General features: G+C 49.1%; 9 protein-coding genes across 9 annotated transcripts; 4 read left to right on the forward strand and 5 right to left on the reverse strand.

Annotated features, from left to right (window-relative positions):
- Positions 1-935: 935 nt before the first annotated feature.
- Positions 936-4,986, forward strand: PHATRDRAFT_43037 (predicted protein). The gene is made up of 3 exons (XM_002176822.1): positions 936-3,976; positions 4,069-4,683; positions 4,764-4,986. The coding sequence occupies exons 1-3, from the start codon at positions 1,301-1,303 to the stop codon at positions 4,839-4,841; spliced, it is 3,369 nt and encodes a 1,122-aa protein (XP_002176858.1). The 5' UTR covers positions 936-1,300; the 3' UTR covers positions 4,842-4,986.
- PHATRDRAFT_43038 (predicted protein) lies at positions 4,851-8,523 on the reverse strand (the record flags this gene model as incomplete). The annotated part of the gene is made up of 3 exons (XM_002177355.1): positions 4,851-5,811; positions 5,880-7,097; positions 7,216-8,523. The coding sequence occupies 3 exons, from the start codon at positions 8,521-8,523 to the stop codon at positions 4,999-5,001; spliced, it is 3,339 nt and encodes a 1,112-aa protein (XP_002177391.1). The 3' UTR covers positions 4,851-4,998.
- A 481-nt stretch (positions 8,524-9,004) lies between these two features.
- On the forward strand, positions 9,005-11,269 carry MARK3 (predicted protein; the record flags this gene model as incomplete). Its single annotated transcript, XM_002176823.1, has 5 exons — positions 9,005-9,076; positions 9,332-10,201; positions 10,307-10,481; positions 10,728-10,952; positions 11,079-11,269. Coding segments are annotated over 5 exons (1,533 nt in total), but the record flags the coding sequence as incomplete, so codon positions are not given.
- A 266-nt stretch (positions 11,270-11,535) lies between these two features.
- On the reverse strand, positions 11,536-13,263 carry PHATRDRAFT_32173 (predicted protein; the record flags this gene model as incomplete). Its single annotated transcript, XM_002177356.1, has 1 exon — positions 11,536-13,263. One exon carries the CDS (start codon positions 13,261-13,263, stop codon positions 11,536-11,538), a length of 1,728 nt encoding a protein of 575 aa, XP_002177392.1.
- Positions 13,264-14,468: 1,205 nt separating this feature from the next.
- PHATRDRAFT_43040 (predicted protein) lies at positions 14,469-15,662 on the reverse strand (the record flags this gene model as incomplete). The annotated part of the gene is made up of 4 exons (XM_002177357.1): positions 14,469-14,819; positions 14,901-15,176; positions 15,301-15,546; positions 15,567-15,662. The coding sequence occupies 4 exons, from the start codon at positions 15,660-15,662 to the stop codon at positions 14,529-14,531; spliced, it is 909 nt and encodes a 302-aa protein (XP_002177393.1). The 3' UTR covers positions 14,469-14,528.
- Positions 15,663-16,557: 895 nt separating this feature from the next.
- Positions 16,558-17,432, forward strand: PHATRDRAFT_43041 (predicted protein; the record flags this gene model as incomplete). The annotated part of the gene is made up of 1 exon (XM_002176824.1): positions 16,558-17,432. One exon carries the CDS (start codon positions 16,558-16,560, stop codon positions 17,320-17,322), a length of 765 nt encoding a protein of 254 aa, XP_002176860.1. The 3' UTR covers positions 17,323-17,432.
- On the reverse strand, positions 17,431-19,089 carry PHATRDRAFT_32176 (predicted protein; the record flags this gene model as incomplete). The annotated part of the gene is made up of 1 exon (XM_002177358.1): positions 17,431-19,089. The coding sequence occupies one exon, from the start codon at positions 19,087-19,089 to the stop codon at positions 17,431-17,433; it is 1,659 nt and encodes a 552-aa protein (XP_002177394.1).
- Positions 19,090-19,750: 661 nt separating this feature from the next.
- On the forward strand, positions 19,751-21,061 carry PHATRDRAFT_43043 (predicted protein; the record flags this gene model as incomplete). Its single annotated transcript, XM_002176825.1, has 3 exons — positions 19,751-20,108; positions 20,248-20,597; positions 20,672-21,061. The coding sequence occupies 3 exons, from the start codon at positions 19,751-19,753 to the stop codon at positions 21,059-21,061; spliced, it is 1,098 nt and encodes a 365-aa protein (XP_002176861.1).
- A 158-nt stretch (positions 21,062-21,219) lies between these two features.
- On the reverse strand, positions 21,220-22,637 carry PHATRDRAFT_32178 (predicted protein; the record flags this gene model as incomplete). The annotated part of the gene is made up of 2 exons (XM_002177359.1): positions 21,220-21,260; positions 21,323-22,637. The coding sequence occupies 2 exons, from the start codon at positions 22,635-22,637 to the stop codon at positions 21,220-21,222; spliced, it is 1,356 nt and encodes a 451-aa protein (XP_002177395.1).
- Between the last annotated feature and the right edge of the window lie 335 nt (positions 22,638-22,972).

A 22,972-nucleotide genomic window follows, 5' to 3' on the forward strand; every position in this document is an offset into this window, starting at 1 on the left:
CCGCCCCTTTGCACACCGACACGAATTGCCACGCCTACCCACTCTACCACCAACCAATCAGCCAAGCCAAGCCAATCACAGCGAGCAGTCCAATGCACAACTGGGATGGGTCCCGGGCCGTGGTGCTGGGTAAAAAAGTATTCTACTACCTATATTGTGTTTACGGATGGATATCGGTACGATGGATTCATAGACACGCAGTCACCGTCACCACAGTCCAGAAGAACAAGCCAACGCTGTTGTGTTGGATCACCAGTCAGCTGTGACAGTAAGTGAACGAGAAAATGGGCTCTCAGTCTGGCAGTCCACCGCTATTGGTTGCCTTTCGATCGATCCCGTTTACAACTTAGTCGTTGATAAAGCGTCATAATGACAAAGGCGAAGAACCCGTGGACGGTTCGGCTCGAGACGACTTGGCGGTGGGGCCTGCGTGCATTCGGCTACCAACGAACGGTAAAACTAACTGTATCAAAATCTACTTAGGGGAGGCCATTGGTTGTGAAAGATTCGAATTGTCAGGACTCGTTCACAGTCAAGGCGCGCCGCGCCAACGAGCCGAACAAAAAAGATCGTCCTCGTGAGCTCGAGCGCCACAAGTTCAAGGATCGCTCCCCAGCGCGGGCAACCCTCTAAACTCCCTAGCCCGCCCCTGGTATCTCTGGTTCGTAGTAATGTGACGTGCACTACTTTCCCCCTCACTCCAGCGTCTCATTGTCAACCCCCCACATACCAACCCTGCCGTGGTCGAATATGGGAAACCAATGGCCGATTGACCTTTGTGGCAGGCACACACGCCCCCCCCCCCCCCTCCCCGCCCGAAACAAACCACGCATCTCTCGCGGTATGGTATATACCAAATTATGTACCTGCAATAGCTCTCGATACACATTCCATCGACTCATCCCGTGTAAAATTACACCGCTTCCCCTCTCGAGCGGAGGCGGACTAACAGTAACCGAGCTAGAGCAGATTGCTCACTCCGTACATCTCTCTCTATATATTCATTCCTACCTACCTACCAACACTAGATACATATTGTATCTAGAGGTAGATTTCACCACAGTTCCGTCGGAAGCGAGAAGGAAATCGACTTTGGGAGTCGAGCACGATACTCTAGCGGTAGTAGAAGAGTATTGGAGGAACGGCACGACGAGAAAGAAGTAAAGGCATTGCGTGGATTGTGACTGCGACTGCTACTTCTCTACAGCAACTACTACTACTGCTGGAGAAGAAAGACGTACTTATCCGTTTGCGGGGATTGGTCAAGTTTCGGACTGTAGTTTGGGACTCGTAAAACACCATGCGGTCTGGGCTACTCACATTGTTCGGTTGCGCGGCAGTGTCCGACCATGTCTCAGCGTTTGTCCCGCAATCACGTCTCCTGCCCGTCAGCTACAGCTCTCACGGAGTGACTCCACTACCGCGTAGCTTGGCCTTACAGGCAACGGCCGACAACGGCGGTGGCTCGGGACTGGGCAACGCCATTCGCCGGATGATGGAAACACCAATTCCGGGCACGGACAAGGTCGCCGCCACCGCGTCAACGCCAACCACGCCCGTAGTCGTTCCCGGCGTACCCGTGAACGTTCCCGATTGGTCCCAGACGCTGAACGACGCCGTAACAACCGCAGCAACGACGGCCACAAAATCGTCGCCGACACCCACCAGCATCCCCGCGGACGCCGTCGGTACCAATCTCAACGTGTGGAAATCCTACCTGGCGCCCAATACGGCGGATCTGGCCTTGCCGGACAGGGCAGCCTTGCAAGCGGGCGCGGATCAAATCGTGACATCGGTACAGTCCATCCCAGTGGACAAGTTGAATCAAGCCGCGTCGGATATTGCCAACGTCTTGTCTACCGAAGGTTGGTCCACTGCGGATATCACCCAAGCTCTCAACATTGACGAACTAGGAGTGTGGTACGCCGGAGCGCTCGGGGCGGGCATTCTGTTGGCGGCGGGGCGCAACTCGACTTTCACCAAGGCAACAGCTCCCCCTCCTCCGCCCCCACCACCCAAACGCACGTTTCCCGATCCACCCAAACTACCCCCCTTGCCCAATCTCCCGCTACCGGAAAACGTACCGGTCCCCGTAGTCGCCACCGCGGGTGGCATTGGGGCACTCACCTTCGCCTCACTTTTGGGGTTTGGGGATTCCATCAAGAACGCCATCAAGTTTGCCCTCGTGCCGAACGCGGCCATGACTGCCAGGAGTGCAGCGGCCGTGGCTGCTTCCACCAACACCCAGACAGCATCGGTCCCACTGGCTTCCAATCCACCGCCGCCACCCCCTCCCACCGTCACACCGGAACCCATTAACCAAGCGATCGAAGCGGCTTCCACAACAATCGGGTCCAGTGCATCTGCGGGATTGTCCTCGTTGAAAACCTACCTCGTACCGGATCCCAAGCTCTTGGAACTACCCGACAAGGCCGGTCTTCAAGCGACGGCGGGGAAATTCATCGACGCCGCCGTCGCCATACCCCAATCAATTCCCGTCGACAAGTTTGGGACGGCCGCCGTCACACTCGCACGGGTGTTGCGAACGGAAGGATGGTCCGCTGCGGACGTCACTAATGCGCTCAACGTGGAAGAACTGGGGGTGTGGTACGCCGGTGCACTCGGCGCCGGCGTACTCTTGGCCAGTCGCAACGTCACGAACATTGGAACGTCCGCATCGGGACCGAAAAAACCTGCGTTTCGTCCCACCCGCGTCGTGGCTCCCGAACCCGTGCCGACACCGTTGGAGTCCCTGCAGAGTCAAGTGCGGGAAATCAGCAAAGTCGAAATTTCACCGGCCGCCAAAGTCACAATTGGTACAGTCGGCGCATTGACGTTTGCTTCTCTTGTTGGTATGGGAGATTCCGTCCGGTCCGCCATCAAGTTTGCCTTGGTGCCGAACGCCAAGAAACCGGCCGTATCGGTTCTAGCGCAATCTGTCACGCAGGAGCCTCCAGAACCACCCAGCCTGCCGGATCCGCCGTCCTTTTATGCACCAGCAGTGTCTTCGGAGATCACTGATAAGCCGGTCACGGAACAATTGGCTGGGAGCCTGGTGGAGTCCACCAAAGGGGTCATGTCCGACACGGTGGACTCGTCCGTTGCTTCGTCCAGCTCCGTCCAAGCGGCCATCGCTTCAGTACAGTCGAACTATCAGAACGCGCTCAATTCGATCAAAGAGGCCCCAGGGACTTCGGGCCAAGCCTCGAAACTTTCCGAATTTCTGAAAGAAAAAGTACCATCCTTCAGCACAGATTTCGGCAAACTGGATCTGCCCAAGCCTGATTTTAATGTCGATCTGAGTGGTTTCGACCTTACAACGGAACGCATCAAGGCTTCATTAGAATCTATTCCAGTCGACAAGTTGTCCAGCACGTTTGACAATCTGGGGAAAAGCTTGCAAAATGGCGGCTTCACCGCGCAGAGTATTCTGGAGTCAATGAGCTCCGCCGAGAAGGGTTGGTACTTGGCAGCTGGTAGCGTCGTGTTGGCAGCGGTCGGGGCCGGGATTCGCAACACATATGAAGACCAGCTCGAAACCACCACGTTAGAGACCAAGGAAAAGCAAGCCAATGCGAAAGAGCCTGCCAAGATTTCTGAAGCTGATAGTGTTGAAGACGACATGGTCTCTCAAATCAAGGAACTGAGTCAGATGACAACGGCATTATCGAACGAGCTCAAGCAGATTAAGACTCAAAAGTCAAAGAAGGACTACGATGTGGCCACAATGCAGAGCGATGTGCGCGAACTGCAGAACGCAATGGACGCACAAAAGAAGTCTGAAAAGGCGTTGAAATTGCAGCTTGCGCAGACGGAAAAAAAGCTGGCGGCGGAGACCGCCCAGCTACAGCAAAAGCTAGAAGAAGCAAACAAAAAGTTCAAAGACGAGAAGGATGCAATGAAGAAAACAAACAAAAAGCTTCAAAAAGACTTGGATGCAGCGCTGGCGTCAGTTGCGGCCTTAGAAGCGGAAAAGGTTGTGTATTTGTTTTGTTTGTTTGTTCGTTGTATCAATATTACTTTGTTAGACGTGCTCTAACCCATGATTATTTGATCAACGCAATGCAGGCTGAACTACAAACACAGCTCAACGCACTAGGTATTGAAGAAGTGGAGGCACAGCTCGCAGAGTTGGGGCTCAATGAAGTGGCGAAAAAGCCCAATCGAAAACAAGAACCCGAACCTGTCGTTGAGATAGAACCAGAATCGAATTCAGAAGCCCAGGCAGCGACAACCACAACCAAAAGCAGCTCATCACGTCCACAGGACACTTTCTTTGCTAATTTTACCGAAATTCCCTTGGACGAGCTTCCAGCAGTAGCTTCGGAGTCGACAGAGAAGAACAAAAGCTCTAAAACGAGAGCCGCTTCTAAGCAACCGCCTTCAAAGAAAACAAACATAAAGAAAAATTCGCCGAAGAAATCCGCCACAAAGGGTGCCATTAAGAAGCAAGTTGAGCAGAAGCCGGAAGAGAAAAAGGCTGAAACGAAAAAGACAGAAGCGAAAAAGGTTGAAACAAAAAAGACAGAAGCGGAAAAGTCTGAAATGAAAAAGACAGAAACAAAAAAGAAAGAAGCGGCTGACTCTGTGGTGTCAGGCGGATCGGAGAACTGGAACAGTTTGTCAGAATCAACGCTGAAACGGAAAACGGTGAAGGAATTGACTTCGTATTTGGAAGAAAAGGTACGTCAATAATTGTTTTATTGCCTCTACCTTGTTTAATAGCCAGTTTGATTTACCTTGCATCCATTTGTTCTCTTCAGGGACTTACAACGACCGGAGGAGATGGTAAAACACTGAAGAAAGCGGATCTGGTAGCCGTCGTTCTGTCGCAATCGTAGGAATGTTGTAATGGCTTCGTTTTTTTTGGCTATATACTGGATCGATGCAATTAAAATCGCTACCTTAAAACACGACCCAGAAGATTACTGCGTTGCACCACCCGTTCTTAATATAGCGTATGTTTGTAAGGAAACGACATGCTGGAACCTTAACCCACTAGCTGATGACTCCTTTGGCAAAAAAACGCGCAATAGTATCAAATTTGTCTTCACTCTGCTCCATATCCCTCCAAAAGGCTTCGCGGGGTTGACCTGGAGAATAGTTCTCATTCTCCCCAGACCGAATCTTCGCGTACAGGCCGTCGATATTCAGACGCCTTGGAGCCGCACTGCTGGTGGGAGCCAACGAAGGAAGAGAATGAGACGCTCGCAGCAAAGATTCGATTTCAGTTGCCATGGAATTGCACATCTGGTTGTACTCCTCGACCTCGGCCTTCAAGCGAGAGATTTCTCTTCTTGATTCTTCAAGGATCGTCCCAACGTATTCTAAAGCGACCGAGAGGGGAACTGTTCTCTTATTCAGATTGCTCTCCGAGCTGCTATCATTCCTATCTGTAAATTGTCCTATTCCCTCACCAGCTAGGATTCGGGTAATTCGAACTGGCGGAATCACTCGTTGCCGACGAGCTAATGCAAGGGCCTCTTGAATGTCATTCAAGATTTCTTCCGATTCATCAAAATCCGAATCGTAGTCACTGCTAATCTTTACGCTGGACTGCGACAGCCTTCTCCCTGCCATATCGACGAAGCGACCCAACACGTCTGCCAAAATCTCTGGATCGCTTTGGCACATGGCGAGCATTTGGCGCCGCGACTTTTCACCTCCATCTTTAGCGTATCGATCTAGAAGCAATGGTGCCATCTGTAATCGTTCATATAAGAGCAGTTCACCTTCGTCAAAGCTAGCTGATTGGACAATAACGAGTGCATCATAGTCTCCGATCTCACGAGAATGAGAGTCTGTCAGTGCCTGTGCAATCGATACGATCAGTGTGAGACCATGTGCACCTAAAACGAAGGGAGAGATAGACAACGTACCGCTATTGCTTCCTTGTGGCGCAGCTTTTCAGCCTCGGTATCACCCGAGCGCTTCGCTTGGTTCCATTCCGCCAGCGTCAATTCAAGCAGGGTACGACGTAAAGATGGTGTCAGAACGCATTTGTTGCGATTGCAATGAGCAAGGACGAGTCGCAACATTTTTGGGTGCTCAACGAAGGCTGACGCAAATAAGTTCGCAGGGAAGGGTTCACAGGCTTTTTTTTTGTCGTCCGTGGCATACGCAATCATTCGATTTAAGTCAGTCGATGCAGCGGATGCCGCATCTGCAAGACCCTTCGGTGAATAGGTTCCAACGCATAGTGAAATAACAATTCCAGCCATCTCTCGTGGAAGTACTCGGGTCAATGATGCTCCGTGTTGAATAACGATTTCGGCTGTCTGCCTTGCATCCAGAGAACATATGGTTGCCAGAGCCTCCTTAGGACTGCTGGAAATATTTGTTAGTATAGAAGACAATGACGCCTTGTCGATCGAACTCGATGTGGTGATAATTGCTTCTGCTGCCTCGCGGTCGTTCATCTTGAGATGGCACGTTCGTAAAAGCTCATTATGCACCGCTGTAGCAAGGTCTCGTGATCGCAAACTCTCCAAATACTTGACAAGAAGAGGAATCTTTGGTGCATCGAGGTACCGAAAAATGACATGCGACGACTCTAGCGATCCGATTGTATGTATGTACTGATCAATTGCAGCACTAAAGTCGCCTTTGTGATACAAATGTTCCGCATACTGTCGATAAAGCTGAGAAATTTCTTCTGGTTGATAAGATGGATCAGCGTACGCAACCACAATGGCTGCCGAAAAAAGATTTTTTTGCACTAACAATGAGATCTTTTCATCTGTCAGTTTCTCGGTTAAAGTCACAAATGAGCCTCCCGAAGTAAGGACCAACGCGGACGATCGACCACCTTTGATGCCTCCGTCAGTGCATTGGACTGGCGGAGTGGTAATTCCTACCGTACGCACGGCGCGGTGTCCCGGTGAAAGGAGTAAATGGAACGCAACAAGCTTGTTGGTGGAATCGTATATGTCCACAGCATCACGACCAGATTTTGCGTCTGTTGACGCTACTAGAGCATAACCATGAGGTATACCTTCAAGATCTACTTCTCGGGTCCTTTCCATTGGGATCGTCGGTGGAATCAAGCAGAGAGCAAGCTTTGTACCGTCAACTGGAGCGACTCCAATACGTTCCGTCTGGGAATAGGAGTACAGTCCGTCAGGACGCGCCTGGAACAATAGACCCAACGACAATTGTGTGAGAAGAACGCAACACGACGTAACAGATTCTAATATTTCAGTTGCACGTACGTACCACACTCAGTTCTAGTCCCCGCTGAGTCGTAAGAGCATCCACCAATGTCGAGGAACCCACATATCGTCCGTCCAAATCGTGGCGGGCGGAGGGGGCCGACAAAGAGGGTGAGCTGGGTGTTGGTACCGGAAAATCATAGCAACAAACTCCTGCTGTAGACATCTGAGATACCGAAACTGATCCCGTGAAGTTGTAGGCCACAAAAACACTAGCCTTATCGTTTACCAATGATATTTTGACACTCACTACTTCCAAATTTTGAGTCGGTGGTGGGGGAATACGCAAATACGTCCGAAGGCCCTGAGGTCGCGAAGTGCTCACTGAGAGGTCCGGCGAATACGTTAATATAAGAACGGCTCCTGTATCGGTACCCACGGCGACGATGCCTGGAATAATGTCTACCACACGGCAATTCCCATCAGTAGGTCGCCAAGATGACTGAAGATAAACTGTTCTCGCTTCACTGGGGACAGGAGGTGGCGTCAATGGACGCCGGCAAGAAAGATGAATGTGGGGATCTTCCCACACGCAAATCTGCTGAGCAGAAATACAAACCAAGTGAACAACGTCGTGCTCGTCGACGATTTGACCGCCTGTTGACATCCGACAGGCCGCTATGCCTAAGACCGAAACGTCAGAGTGGTTCGTATTTTCTACCATAGGAGTTTCAGACGTCGTCCCAGATCGATCGCCCGGGGTTCTTAAAAATGGGCTAAAATAACCACGCCAACCGTCAAGATCTTCGAGACTTTCTTTGCCCCGAGGGGGATTGCAACGGACTGTAACATCGACACAGTGAACAAACTCTGTACTTCGAGAAGTCACAAACGAGAGTACGAGTCCATCCATGGAAGCGCCCTTTAATGCTTTCGAAATTCTCCCATTCATGCCCTGTCTAGGAAGCTGCGCTTGGCTCGGCATGGAGATACCATGAGCGAGCGCCTCCCCCGCAGCCCCAGATGAATTGTTGCCCTCTTCAGCAAAAGCAGGTACTGTGCAAGCTGTCAGACTCGACCACATGGCGCTTATAGAGTCATCTTTCGTTTCTTGTTTTTTTCTCTGACCAGCGGAAATATGAGTTGTACGGACTTCCGTTGGCTTGGAATACAAGGGCAACGCGGCAGTTGTTACTATCAAGATAACGGAATCGTTGCTCACTTCTTTACCAGCCAATTTTAAGGATTTGACCGAGCGACGGTTGTCTCGGCTGACTCCATCAACGGGAATAAGGTCGTCGATGACTTCCGGTGGGACGTCGAGCGTGCTTCGCTCGAAAAAGGCAAAGCGCTTCCAACGAGACGAGGCCATGGTCAAATTGTTGCTCTATCAGCAGGAAATCCCAATCGAGCGGAGAAAGATTCCCGTATAATTTCCAGTCATGGTTTCTTCGTCACATAGCTCGCAGTGCTTTGTCGAGAGCTTCCTATTTTGCAAATCACAGAATTCGCGACCTGTTCCACGCGGAAATTCTGCGAAGGTCTGTTTCTGCCAGGAGTCTTTCTGGAATGGCACGCGCATCTACCTACAGTGATGCAGGGCTAGACGGTGGGTCATCGCGAAACACTGTCAATTGATTAACTGTAAGGCGTCCGTATTTGTGTACCACCATACCGCTGAATACGGCGCCAGAGCTGTGTACCGCGACCAGCTGCGGCACTTTCTAGCAGCTTACTGGTAGTATCCGCGACATCCGACTGAAGGCTTTTTGTGGGGACCTCATCGACTGCACCCTTCACTCAAATAGGACACCCAAACCTGGGGAGGAAAGAGTTATTTTCTATCCGTAATTATGGATCAGGCTCCCGTACAAATAGGCCAGTTTATACTGGGCAAGAATTTAGGAATCGGTGCCTTTGGAAAGGTAAGTTGTACGGAACACACGAACGATATTCCCATGGTGACACTCCAGAAGATCCTTGTCGTCGGACAGCTACATTTTTCAAGATGTCATGTACTTTGATTTAATTTATTGATTTTGACAATCTAATTGTCGCTACGACATATTATTTTGGGGATGGTCGAAGAGACCAGTTGCGTTCGTATCGTTTAGGGACCATGGGATTGCCCCAACGATACTGCCCTCTCACGTGTATACTTCTATCACCTTTTCTATCAGGTAAAATTGGCAACACATGCCGTAACCGGACACAAGGTAGCGGTGAAAATCCTGAACAAGAACAAAATCAAGCAGCTGGGTATGGAGGAAAAAGTTCATCGGGAAATCAATATTCTGCATTTGTGCACGCACCCACACATTATTCGCCTGTATGAAGTTATTGACACCCCAACTGATATATTTCTTGTGAATGAGTACGTCTCTGGCGGCGAGCTTTTTGACTACATTGTTTCCAAAGGCCGATTGTCCGCGGACGAGGCCCGTAATTTCTTTCATCAAATTATTTCTGGAGTGGAATATTGTCATTTTCAAAAGATTGTTCATCGTGATCTCAAGCCGGAGAACCTTCTCTTGGACGCCAATCTGAATATCAAGATTGCCGATTTTGGATTGTCGAATCTCATGAGAGACGGTGACTTCTTGCGTACGTCATGTGGATCCCCAAATTACGCCGCACCAGAAGTTATCAGTGGCCATCTGTACGCCGGACCAGAAGTCGATGTCTGGTCCTGTGGTGTCATTCTTTACGCTCTTTTGTGTGGATCTCTTCCGTTCGATGATGAATCGATTCCGAACTTGTTCAAAAAGATCAAAAGTGGAATGTACAGCTTACCAACACATCTTTCCCAGTTGGCGAAGAACTTGATTCCGCGCATGTTGGAAGTTGATCCAATGAAAAGAATTACTATTGCCGAAATTCGTTTGCATCCGTGGTTCCAGCATAAGCTTCCTCCTTATTTGAGGCACCCTCCAGAGCTGATGGAGAAGCAGGAGCGAATCGTCGATCAAGAAGTTATTGATGAAGTGATGAAGCTACCGTTTCACAAGGCTTATGGCAACACGAAAGGTCTTGCGAACGGTACTCTCAATGTGCCGCAACATCAGTTCCTCACTAATATTGTCACAAGGGAACTAGTTGAGACAGCAGCGGCCTTGGAAGACAGTCGCGACTCCGACGCGAAAAAATTGCTGAAGGATTTGCGATGCGCGTACGAGCTAATCCTCGATCACAAGCACACTCGTCTTCGCGTTATGGAAGTCGCCCGCGCCATTCAAGAGGCGGCGAGCGCGACGCCACCAGCGTTCTCCCCTGGAGGATCTCGAGGGACAACTCCCGGTGGTCACTATGGAACCGGCGGTAGTCGATACGGTGGTAGTGTCGGCAACAGCTATGATGGTGGGCGAACATATTCTGCAAGTGTGTCTTCCAATTCCCATTCTCCGACTGCTTCGCAATCATCACCCGCACAACAATCAAGACTTGCAGAAGAAGCGACTCGTGCATTAATGCAACCTGGTAGTACGACCAGCAGCCACAGCTCATCGCATACTCCCCCGGGATCCGTATCGGCAATGTCTGGTCATGGAATTGTGCAAATGACTTCGTCAATTCCAGGAAATACGGGTATGATTGCCCAACATCAACACGGACGGCGAACTCGCCGATGGTATCTTGGTATTCAATCAAAGAAGGATCCTGCACACGTCATGACGGAAGTCTATAAAGCGCTCATGTCGCTTGGTTGTGAATGGTTACAGCTATCATCCTACCGAATCAAGTGCAAATGGCGTCCAAATACTGGAGGGAGCGGTTCGAGCTCTACAATTCCTTTGGCTGGGGGTGAATCCCCACAGGCAGCGTGGATTTCGAATCCTTCTCGAGGATTGAGCGACGCATCGATGGATGTGGACATCGATGGCAAGGAGAGACATACCAGCCCGACGTTTGGACTCAATGCAATGCAAGTAATTGCTGGTGAAGATGGGCATAGTTTGCGTGTACCGAATCTCTCAACCTCAGAATATTCAATCAAAATTGGTCTAACTCTCTACAAGGTGCAACAAAATATTTATCTTCTCGATTTTCAGAAAATGACCGGCGACGCCTTTTCTTTCATGACTCTGTGTGCGAATATCATAACGGAGTTGAAGAGTCTGAGCGCAGCGAGCAAAAAGGAGGCTCTGATGACACAGCAACAAAATGCATCTACCTCACAACATATTCCACAGGCAGTGATACAACAAGGAGGTAGATTATTTCCGGCGTCGCAACCAGGTCCGGCTCCTTAACCTAATCCAAACTAAACAAACTACGCCATCTACATATAGCTTAGTTTAACGCATAGTTAGATCTGCACGCCTTTTACGCTTTCCTATTATTGCGTTCCACAGTCGCCTGCATTTAGGGTTCCGCTTATATTTGTTCAAGAATAAATGACGAAATCAAAAAGATCTTTGAACGCCTCAAGATTTTGGGATGCCGCATGCTGAATCAAATCCCAGCGCTCCGAGCAGGACAACGCAATACGGAGATAACTCCAGCAATGAATCGCTGCAGGATTGAGGCTCAACGTTTGAAGGTAACACCGAGCTGCCTCATCGTAGTTTTGAAGATTGGAATGGGAGATAGCCATGTTTAACCACGCTCTTGCGTACTTTGGTTTCAGTTGTAATGCTTTATGGTAAGCCGGCAAAGCCTCTTGACTTTGATTTCCATTTGCCAACGTTGCGCCAAGTTTGTTCCATAACTGATAATCGTCTGGTCGAGCGTCTAGGGCCCTGCGAAATGCACCCCCAGCAGCTACGTAGTCTCGACTTACGTTGTACACAACTCCCATGGCTTCCAATACGTCTGATGCATCAACCGGATCGTACTCTAGTGCTTGTACCAACAGTCGTTGTACTTCGTCAAATGCTGATTCTTGGTCAACCAATGAATCCCGGTACATATCTACCTGCAGCTCCATACCTGCAAATTTGGGATTGTGCGTAATCCAGGCTTTCAGATTCTTTAGTGCTTTGGCATGATTAAGTTCGTTGACGTAGCTCACTCCCAGCAATAGTAGCGCTTCGGGAGAGTACGGATCGCGATCCACAGCTTGTTCCAAGCACACAATGGCTTCTCTATCCATATCGTTCTCGGCGTGACAGCGACCCAGCATTTTCCACGCCGCTGAATTATCTCCATTGCAGTATTGCAATTCAATTTCAAATGCTTTCACAGCTTCTTTCAGATTTCCTGCATTGAATTCTCGCAATCCCTGCTCCATCCAGTCCTGCTGATCCACGCGTTCCGGTTTCTCCGTGTTGAGAAACTCGTATACGGGATCATTGGTGTCGTTCCAAAGATTGGTAGCTGCATCAACGGAGTCGTATTCGGCCTCGGCTTGGGCCCAAGCAGCTGCCAGTTCCTCTATTGTAGCACCTTGTGCAAGTCCATCGTGTCCTACCGTAATGTTGTCGTCAGCAACCTCGGCCCATGCCGCCGCCAATTCTTCCATCGAGACGCCTTGTGTCACCCCCTCGTGCATTCCTACTGGAGCCATATCGGACACTTGCTGCCCAAATTCTTTGTCAACGCCATTTTGCCAATTGTCCAAGGAGACTGATTTTTGTTCATTACTCTCTCTTATTCGATGATGATGGTGTTCGGATACCTGATTTTGAGCACGAATCATAAGCTGTTGCTGTTTTACCATATGTGCCATCTGTTGCTGTTGATGGGCCATTTGCATCATAACTTGCTGCTGCTGTTGTTGCATGGCCATAATTGGATGCTGATGAAAATTATGTTGAAGAATCATAGCATCATTTTGATGCTGTGAATATTGCGTAGTGGCGTAGAATGACGGTTGTTGAGAAACCAGCTCCGAAGGAGTCCCAATTGCTATCGGTTGTTGCTGCTGCGCCGAAGCTTGCGCAGGCTGTTTCACCGTGAATGTCGTAGCCACAGATGCTTGAGGCATTGTTAGTTGTCGCGGTGCTGACTGTGACATGGGCGTCTGCAACAACGCAATGTTTCCCGTTGCGGCAGCGTGTCCCATTAGCGAAGCCACTTGCTTTGAAATATTGCCGTCGGAAGCTTGGGAACCGCCCAAGAGCGATCGTGCAACTCGATCCAAAGCCGACCCTGTAGCTCCACAATCCGCCATGGTTTGGCTATTTGCGTTAAAATTTCCGACAGTGATCTAATAAGGAAGAGTGAAACAAAGCTCTTTCATCCAGAATCGAGCGCTGGCGTTTTTTTGTTGACAGTGAGTTGTCGATTGCTTTTGTGGGACTTCAATGTCACGTTATGTTACAGTTAGTCTGAAGGTTTTTCGTTGTCAAGTTTCACAAAAGTATGTGTAGGGTTTACTGTTAGGTTTCCAGTTGTTTGATTTTCATGGCTTCGCCGTCTGCGCCATCCCCAATCTTCCCCCCCCCCCCCTAACGTAAAATAGTGGTCCAACAATTAGAGAGAGAGGCAAAGAAAAGCTTGACTGACGATGATGAGAAATCCTATATCCTATAACCGTTCGACTTTACGTTGTACCAAGACCAAACCGTGCTCGTTGCATTCAACTACTCAACTATCTCAATAATTGCTACTTTGGAGTTTGTATCTTCCGGTATGTTGTTTGAAGGAGGCACGCCGATCATTCGATAATTGTAGGTACCACTCGTACTCCACCGTTTGTTGTTTGGTAGACTGCGGATTAAAGTGGTCGCAATACCCAAGGCTATCACCTGTGAGGAATACTCGATTGCGTTCTCAAAATGGCGCACGAACCCACGAATAGGCGTGATAGAAAGGTCTATGCTGCGATAGCGGCTGGCGCAACCGTGTTTGGCACCATGGCTCTGATTGCTCCTTTTGTAGTATCCCGATCGAAACTTCCCTATATGGCAACACCAAGCGGAAAAGTACGTCGGGCGCTAAACTATCTTCGAAAGAACGGGCACGCATGCCATGTTTTCGCCGATTTGGGCAGCGGTGATGGCGAAGCTGTTTATCGAGCGGCACAAGCTGGCTACCGCCGAGCGGTAGGAATTGAGCTCAACTATACTTTGGCGGGTTTGGCAAAGATGCGAAGGCTTTTTTGGACGAAAAACGAACGAAAGCGTACTTCGTTTTATTGCCAGGACATGTTTCACTATGACATTCGTGCTGCCGACACTGTCATGGTTTTTGGAGTCAAGCCGCTAATGCAGTCCCTTAGCGCGAAATTGAAACGGGAGTGTCAACCTGGCGCACACGTTATGTCGTATCGCTTCCGACTACCTCTGTGCGAAGAGAAGTCCGATACTAATCTACTGCGCGCCAAAATCATATACGACGTGGAAGAAATGCGAATATATCGTGTACAAAAGGGATGATACAAGATAAACAAGGATCCCCTAACTTAGCGAAATAGCAAAACAACTTGAGAAACAATCAAGTCTTCTGTCTCTTGTTAGAAGGTTCGTCGTCGTTGTCTTCATCATCGTCGTCATCGTCTTCGTCATCATCAACCTCGACAACTTCGTCATCATCGTCGTCGTCATCTTCCAATTCCTCTTCTTCTTCCTCTTCATCGTCGTCATCATCATCACCGCCAGCATCTTCGTAATCCTCAGGGTCGTCCTCAATCAGTTCCTGCCGAACAAGCGCGCTTGTCCCTAGTTCTGCATTGTCATCGTTGTTATCATCCTCCTCTTCGTCGTCGTCATCGTCTCCTTCATCACCCTGTTATGGAAGCAAAAACGTAGTTAGCAAACCTCTGTGATTGTGCGACAGGCAGTAAATTACAACAAATCAATGGATTACCTCTTCTGCGTCGTCCCCTCCATCGTCTTGCTGATCGTCTCCTGCTCCTTCGTCGTCATCTGCACCAGCATCGTCGTCATCGTCGTTGTCTTCATCCGTATCTTCATCCCCAAGTTCGATTTCGGCTTCCTCCTCGTCATCATCATCGCCTTCCTCGTCGTCATCGTCTCCGCCCTCGGGATCTCCCGCAAACGCTTCAACGTCGCCTTCCTCCTCGAAATTACCCAGTGCATCGCCTGGTTCGTCGTCTTCAAAGTCGGACATGATAATATTTGTCTGAAAACAAAGATAGACGAATGAGAACCGGTGACATCGAGCATTCATGATTCATTTTAGACACGGATCAAAACTAAGCGTAAGTCATGGAAGCGGTCACGCCAGCCGGGTCACTGGCACATACGGTGTCTTTTCCGAGAAAGATTCTCGAGTAAGGTACGCGGCGCTGGTACTCCATTCTACGTTGCCTGGCACCCGCGATGAAAGCATAGCGGCTCAGGATGGTGTTTCCCTGAAATTCGAAAAAGCCGATCACACAGCGCGGATTCCGAAAATTGCGGGCAGCAACATCCAAGATCGGTAAGATCGAAAGCTTGGTATCATACCCAACTTTAATGCTTTGTTCCACTGTTCTCAGAAAATTCCGGTACTAAAAGAGAGGTCTTCCACGTCTTGAAGTAACATGGCAGACTTGTCTCTCGGACTCGTAACGAAAACAACCTTCCCCGCACCAATGAGCCCAAGACGGGAGTACCTAGCCTCCATGTCATTCGAACCTTCCCACTAAAGACAATGTGAGCTCCTCCGATGTACACTTACTTTCAATGATCACTGTCGATCTAAAATTCGTTTCGCAAGGTCTTTGTCAGGTATTTTCAGGGAAACAGGCTATCGAAAATTGTGATGAGAAATGTTGTGGAAGCATGTGTCCAGAAATATGCTCAGATCGTACCTGATGTGATCGTAGAGTTTTGACGTACGTAGCAATGCAGTACTTATCTTACCTATAGATTGTACTGGGTTTTGGGCTCAATCCAATTTGCTTGGTTTTTGGCCTCGTAAGTAGTGAGGGAACACATTCGTCGCTCAACAAGGCAACACAAAAACCACTCGCGATCGCCGGCTGCAGTTCTCTTTTCGCATATTCCGGAGAGCTTCTGATGAAGGTGGAGTCTGTTGCGCGCGCCTAATATCGATTACTTAGAGACGATCGACATAACCCCCCGGTTGATCGCATCTGGTACTCAAATAAGCGTTATAAAGTACGTCCCGGATATCTTTGACGTGGCGGTATACCATGTATCCCGCTTTCTTGTTTTTTGGTTCGCGTGAAAAGTAAAGTTCCGAGCTCCTTTTCGTGACGTGGTTTTGTCTTGATCTCTGGCATTGTTTGACGGTGAAATCAAAATTCGATCGTTCCTGCTGCGTCCAGCCACAAACCGATGGGGCACGTGGAGTCCATTTTTGAAACGTTGTAGGACATACGCGTGGGGGCACCGACGATTTCGAACGGCACCACGGAAACAAAGCGAGGCACGCCAACAAACCATCCATCATCAGCCGGAACGACGCAGAAACGTAGCCTCACTTTCTGCCACTATTCGACGTTGCCTCCGCATCCGATCAGATCGCCTAGTTCATTGAAACTTTACAGTTTATAATGGTCCAGATTCGTGTATTGGTTCTTGCGGCTTCACTTTCACTCGTGTCGGCATGGGTGCCATCTTTCAGACGCAGCCTCGCTCCGTCTAGCACGACAGCTCGGCGGATGGCGATAGACTATAACGACCCTATCGTAGGCGAAGAATTCAACAAGGTGCAACCCATGGCGTTCGAAGACGTTGAACAAGAACTACGCGAAAAGGGTATTCCGGTCCCGCCGACGATGAACGAAATGGAAATAAAACTCATGCTAGTAGAAATGCGTTTACGCCTGTCGGGAAAGCTAGCTGGACAGACAGAGAAAAAGCGACCGGCCAAGTTCTCTTCCAAATTTGAAGAAGCTATGTGGACGAAGCCAATGTTTAAGGAGTTCTACGATGAGCTAAAGCAGAAGGGAGATCACAACGCACAGAATGTAGTTGCCGAGTATCTTAACGACAAGACCCTGGCTTTGCAACGATATGGCAAGGATTATAAGGCCGTCATTCGACGAGCTGAAGCAGCTTTGACTGCAGCACCTCCTGTAAATTCACCGACTCTCAAGTTTTCGGGATTTCCGGCCAATATGGGTGAGAGCGGGTGCAAGATGACACTGGAAGCTCTCGGTACGATTGTCGGATTCGAATGCCACGTTTCCGAAGACCTACCGATTTTAACCGGCACAGTCACATTTGACGACATCGAGTCAGCTAAAAAGGCAGTAGCGCAGTACAATGGTATGGACATGGGAATGGGTACTAAGCTGGAGATTGCCTCCGTTTAAGAGTCATCTCTTGGATCGATTAGAATGAAAGTTATGAACCATGACAGAAACAAACAAACCAGTAGAACAACACTAAAGCAAAATATGCCTTTATCCAATATGACTGACTTATGCAATACCTATCTCGGCTTGGAGACTATCAAGCGAGGCAGCACCCTGCCTAGGGTAAACCTGCCTTACAAATACGCGATCCCAATATGGAGGACTTTTTTCCATTGGTTTACCATCGTGAAACTTGTATTTGTACATGTCAATACGTATGTATTTGGGTTGGTACTGCACGTCTGGGAAAGGATTCCTTCGTAGTAGGTTCAAGACATCGGGATCTTGCTGCAAGAGTCGTATCATGAAGCTATACAACCATGGACTCCTTTCAATAGTATGCAAAGTAGACGCAACCCACATTTGCCAGTCGATGCGATAGTGATACGGTGATATCCATCGTGGCTTTTCGTTGACGTTGCCGCGTTTGACTTTAAAATCATATTCAATCCAATCATCATCAAAGCTGGTCGCTGCCGAAATGACAAATTCCAGGCGCTCTTCTTCAACAGTCCCAAACGCCCCGTATGTATTTATAAGCTGCAAAGGATCGTAACAAGAATTCATAATTTGTTTTGTCGACATGAGATTGCGTACCACAGGTCGACTGAGTTGTAAAATTACGCCAAAAAAAGTCACGCTCACGATTTGTCTCAGAATAGAAGGCCTGCTGGTTGCCACCGCGAAGACTGCAGCTTGCTGCATAGCTGGCGAAAACATTCTTCCCACCAAAGCATCATCTAAACACATGATTGCGGGAATCATTGTTAGCCAGTTCAAGAAGCTGAAATTTCCCGAGCATATAAGGATACTTTGAAAGATAAGTTGAATCGTTCCACCAAGGCGACGCAACTGGACCGGCAATCCTGGTAGAATTAATAGCCACGGGGCGATCAATTCCACAAAATGATTGACAAGTACTTCTTGCTTGTGCCACCAACCCGGCATCCGATGAAAGTGGCGCGACAAAGGATTCGGCACCGGTTGCGTTTCGTAAAAGTAGTTCATGGCCGTCAAATCCTTCCACTTTGCGTCCCCACTGCGCAGCTTGATCAACCCCGCTCCAAGCATTATTCGAAACAGCATCCACCGAACCGTCCACTGAACCAAGACAGGGACAGGCACCTTCGCTATGGGATTGAGAGACCAGAATGGGACAAGAAAAAGGGTATGGAAAAGAACTTCGGCCAGTAGCGGCTCCCATCCGAACGCGTAAAAAGGACCGCCAACCGTCATCAGCGAGCGCTGACATATCCATAAAGCAAGAACTATCGGGACATTGGCTGCTCCTAAACCAAAAACAACGATAGAAAGAAGAATTCCAGCTATAGCGATACCATCAAGCCATGGATTCAGACTGGTTCGGTCTTTTGCTAGCCAGAGAAGACTGATAGCTGGATGATCCATGGAATCCGATCGATCCCAAAGTCGTTCTCGACAATTGACGAGCAGAGGATTTTCATCGATTGCCTCGCCTATCCGACGAGGCAGTTTTTTCCACTGAAAAATTCGCCGTAGACGAGACGCGACTGTCACGTCGGTAATGGTAGCTCGAGTTGTAGAAGATGTCTGCTCACGGCAGTCCAATCTACGTTGGCGCTTCATTTTTCCACGTTCTTGTGCTTTGTCCAGCAAAATTTTGGCTGGCGCAATACCACGATCTCCAACCAAGGCTTTGTTTTGACGCCATGCAACGGTAAATGCTACAGCCGAAACAAAGGCCATGGCACGGAGGAAAAGAATGCGAACGAGGAAGGTGGAGCGTGTAGTCAGGGGTTCTATCAACACATTGTCCACCAGAACCTTCAGGTGAGTTGCTGATCGTCGTCGTCGTGACGTGCCTTTAGAACGTCTGCTGAGTGATGTCGTTTGTTTAGCCGAGCCTACCGAGAAAGGCCCCGTCCTCACTCTTTGAAATGGACTCGCGTACACACGGTATGGAGGCGCGTTGAAGGCGGTCGAAAAAGTGGAAAGGATAAGCATTGAGAAAACTCTGACGGTGACCAAGAATTGCTGATAGCGCATTCCGGACAGCTTTCAAGTCTCGGACTCTTCTGCTGTGGATCAATCGTCATTCGCCCATAGAAAGTCGAGATTCTTCGGAAGACAATTTCGTCTTACCAATGTGATTATCTACAAATGTAAATTCCGATGGATGCACCCATTCCAGAGAATATGAACTTCTGGCTTTTGTCATGATCACACTTTTCGACGTTTCAGGAAAGACGTTCACAGCTATTATATCTATGCGACACAAATTTATCCAATGTAAACGCTCAAATGTTGAGGATAATGTGTCCAACGCAATCGATCGGACACACAAAGTTTGTCCCGAACTCCACAAGAGAATCTGGTCTCACCATCACTTTATCGAACTGTCATAACCATGAGCAAGCGCCGTGTATCGTTGCAAACAATGAAAACTAGCTTGATTTTTCTGCTAGCTTTTTGCCGCCCTTCCTACTCATTTGTCTTACCTACCAATGCACAGAGAAGTTCGAAAAGTACGGCATGCTTTGGAATTGGCGAATGGCGCGACACCTTTTTCAATTTCCCAGGCGCCGGAGACGATCGCCGGATCGGCACCGAGTCTGGACCGCCACCTAAAGAAGTCTGCATCTTGCCTTTTCCCTTCGTCGAAGTACTACTGCAAGGTGAAACCAAGCAGTTGCGTCTGTATGAAGAGCGTTTTATCAAGCTGTTCGATGATGCTATGAAGAACCACAGCGGCGTCGTGGCAATGGGTACGTGCACTTGTCCGTCTAGTTGGCTGATGAAAGAAGCCGCTAGCTCTGCTTTGACATGTCGCCACCGCAATCGGTTTTATGTTTTTTGTATTGGATTTCCTTATCTTGAGAGGCTGCTATCGTTTTTGTGTCATAGGTTTGTTGGCCGATTCGGGCATCATCCAAACGGTGCCGCTATGTGAAATCGAAGCCTATAATCGCCTTGAAGGTTTTGGTATTTTTGTTACCATCCGTGCTGTTGGGAGGGCACAGCTAGTGGAAATCGTTCAACAAGAGCCGTACCTCAAAGCCGTGTGTACCGAGCTTGCCGACAAGCTGCCGCCTAATCTAGAGTTACCGAATCTTGTGGCTAGTAACATTGAAAACTTTATGCTACTTTTGAGTAGCATGGAACATCGACTCCAACAGGCCAAGGCAAAAAATGGCAATACCGAGCAGGAAGAAGAGGACGCAGAAATGGAGCGTCGAATCAACATCGCTAAACTGGTATGTTGAACGAACAAATCACTTTTCAACTTAGACTCCATTATTTCTCACGTTGCTCCCTGCTTCGGTCGTAGGATGATCGGTTCTATCAAGCTGACGATGACGAAGACTCGGAAGAAGACATCGAATTGGATCGCCGCGCACGTTTTCGACAAGCCTACGAAGTTGCCTGCTCCACCGACACTCAAGGCTATTGCGTAGTGGACAAGACTTCGGATCGGACACCTCAGGAGCTCACAGCAATCAGCTGGGCCGCATTTTGCACGGAGCTTCTCCTGGAAGACGATGCTACGTTCCGAATACAAGCCTTAGACTCCGATAGTTTATTTGATCGCTTGAAGCTGGCATCGCACATGCTTCGAGATAAAAAGGCCCAACTCCGCGTCAAGATGCAAAAAGCTGGTCTCAAATTCCGTGGCGAGGACTTGGACGAGGATGAACCCTCGATCGACGAGATGATATAACCCATTAATCCTGTTTGCTATGCCAAAAGGATCTTACTTTTCGGCGAAAATCCGTTTCGAGGACGTATGCAAGTGAAACGATTCCAACTCCGCAACTCATACCCACGCCGACATGTTCTAGAGCCAATCGGAGCCAGCTGGTACTACCAGCTACTGCTTCAAGTTGGACGATACGTGTCGTGAATCTGGTCAGGGAGACCTGTGTCAAACAGTAGGACCCGAAAAATGCTAGAATGATAATTCGACGCGGAAATATTTGACCCAATAGTTGCGCTAGGGTAGACCGATAGGATTGGTTCTGCCGAGTCGAAAAATAATCTGCTGCGTAGTGAACCGAATAAGCTCCGCGAAGGAACATGGCTGTACAGTTGGCTCCTACCAAGCCTACCGTACCAGCCCAGCCAACAACGATGGGAGCAGAGACGGCAAACAGAGCACCAATAATCCCGTGCATGACGCCCAATCGTCCCATATCCCTACCACTGGATGCAACACCGTATACAAAGGCCTCCGTCATCCCGTTCCATGCCAAAAATGCCGTGTAAACGCAAAACGCACTCAAGACAGCGGTCGCTTCTTGGTTATCACCCCAATTTCGCCCCGCCAGAGCATTCAACACAATGGTGGTGTAATTCACGGCGAGGCAACTAAAGACAAATCCCACGTACATGACAACTTTGATGAGAACAGTGTAAGATTCGAGTAACGGTTGTACCGGGCCGTTGGCCAATCGACTCCACAAAAGTCGCCCATTTTCTTCAACGGGTTGCAGGATAATACGAGCCGCCATACCTCCATAGGCACTGCCCATGGCATACACGCCTTGGTCGTAACTATTACTCATTGTCGACAAGACGATGCGATCGGCTTCCGTGAGAAAATGCTTGAAAATGCCTTGGATAGTAAAGACCATCGTCAGGTAACAAGTTGAGTGATCAAGCTGATTCCATACAAAGCCGTTCAGTCTCGACCACACCGCCTTGTACAAAACGATGAAGTACACGATCGCGTATACCAATTGAGCGAGGCCAAATGCGGTGACAGGCTGATTTGTTTGCCAATACCGAAGCGCCACAACGGTAGCAACGGTCTTTCCAACCGTCGCGATTCCTTCCGCCTTGGCCTTGACGGCCACATCAAGCTCGCGCAGTACGAGCAGAACGGCCGGTTCCGCCCAACCCTCGATACAAGACGCCACACAAAAGAGTACACCAGCAACACGATAATCGGGGTCGTCCGAACGTGCCGTCAAACGCCAGTGCCCAATAAGCGCCGCCACAGAAATCAACGTAGCAACCGGGACACTCAACCAAGCAACGTTCCAGTTGGCGTCCTTCACGTTCCTCGTCAACGCTAGTCGAAAGCCTTCGCGACTCAAAAATAACACTGTCGTGAGAATTAACTCGAGCTGAATCGAGGCCTTGCCCAAACTTGTTGGATCCAAGACTCGCAACGTCCATTGGGTGCATCCGAAGGACACCAGACGCAACATCAATGTTGCCAGTGTTCCCCGAGCGGCCTTTCGTGCAGTATCGTGCTGCTCTTCCTGCTTTCGGGCATCCTTCTTCACCGACATGATGCACAAACAAAAGCGAATCAGTGAACACGTTTAATAGCAGGAAATGGACTACGGCAGAGTCTAATGTAAGGCGTCTGCAGTCCGCATTGCAACGAATGGATCATCCCTCGATGGAACCATGAAGTGACCGGACTATCTGTATCCAAATATTCAAATTCGAAATCCGAGCAAACCTTACCAGAATGTGATCGACGCTCAGTCTGCCTGTCTGCCGTAGTTTGTGTGGCTCCCTGTGGCACTCACGTCAGCGAGACACTCACTGTCAATCGTGTGCTGAGAGTAATTGTGCATAACGTACGCCGGTCTGACACACCCGAAAGTCACTGTCAGTC

This window comes from Phaeodactylum tricornutum, chromosome 1, assembly GCF_000150955.2.
Source record: "Phaeodactylum tricornutum CCAP 1055/1 chromosome 1, whole genome shotgun sequence".
NCBI lineage: Eukaryota > Bacillariophyta > Bacillariophyceae > Surirellales > Neidiaceae > Phaeodactylum > Phaeodactylum tricornutum.

Excerpts from the sequence above, each read along its gene's own strand:
- PHATRDRAFT_43037 (XM_002176822.1), top strand. The coding sequence starts at position 1,301 with ATGCGGTCTGGGCTACTCACATTGTTCGGTTGCGCGGCAGTGTCCGAC. Across the intron at positions 3,977-4,068 it reads CGGCCTTAGAAGCGGAAAAG|GCTGAACTACAAACACAGCT; the intron begins GTTGTGTATTTG and ends AACGCAATGCAG. Across the intron at positions 4,684-4,763 it reads CTTCGTATTTGGAAGAAAAG|GGACTTACAACGACCGGAGG; the intron begins GTACGTCAATAA and ends TGTTCTCTTCAG.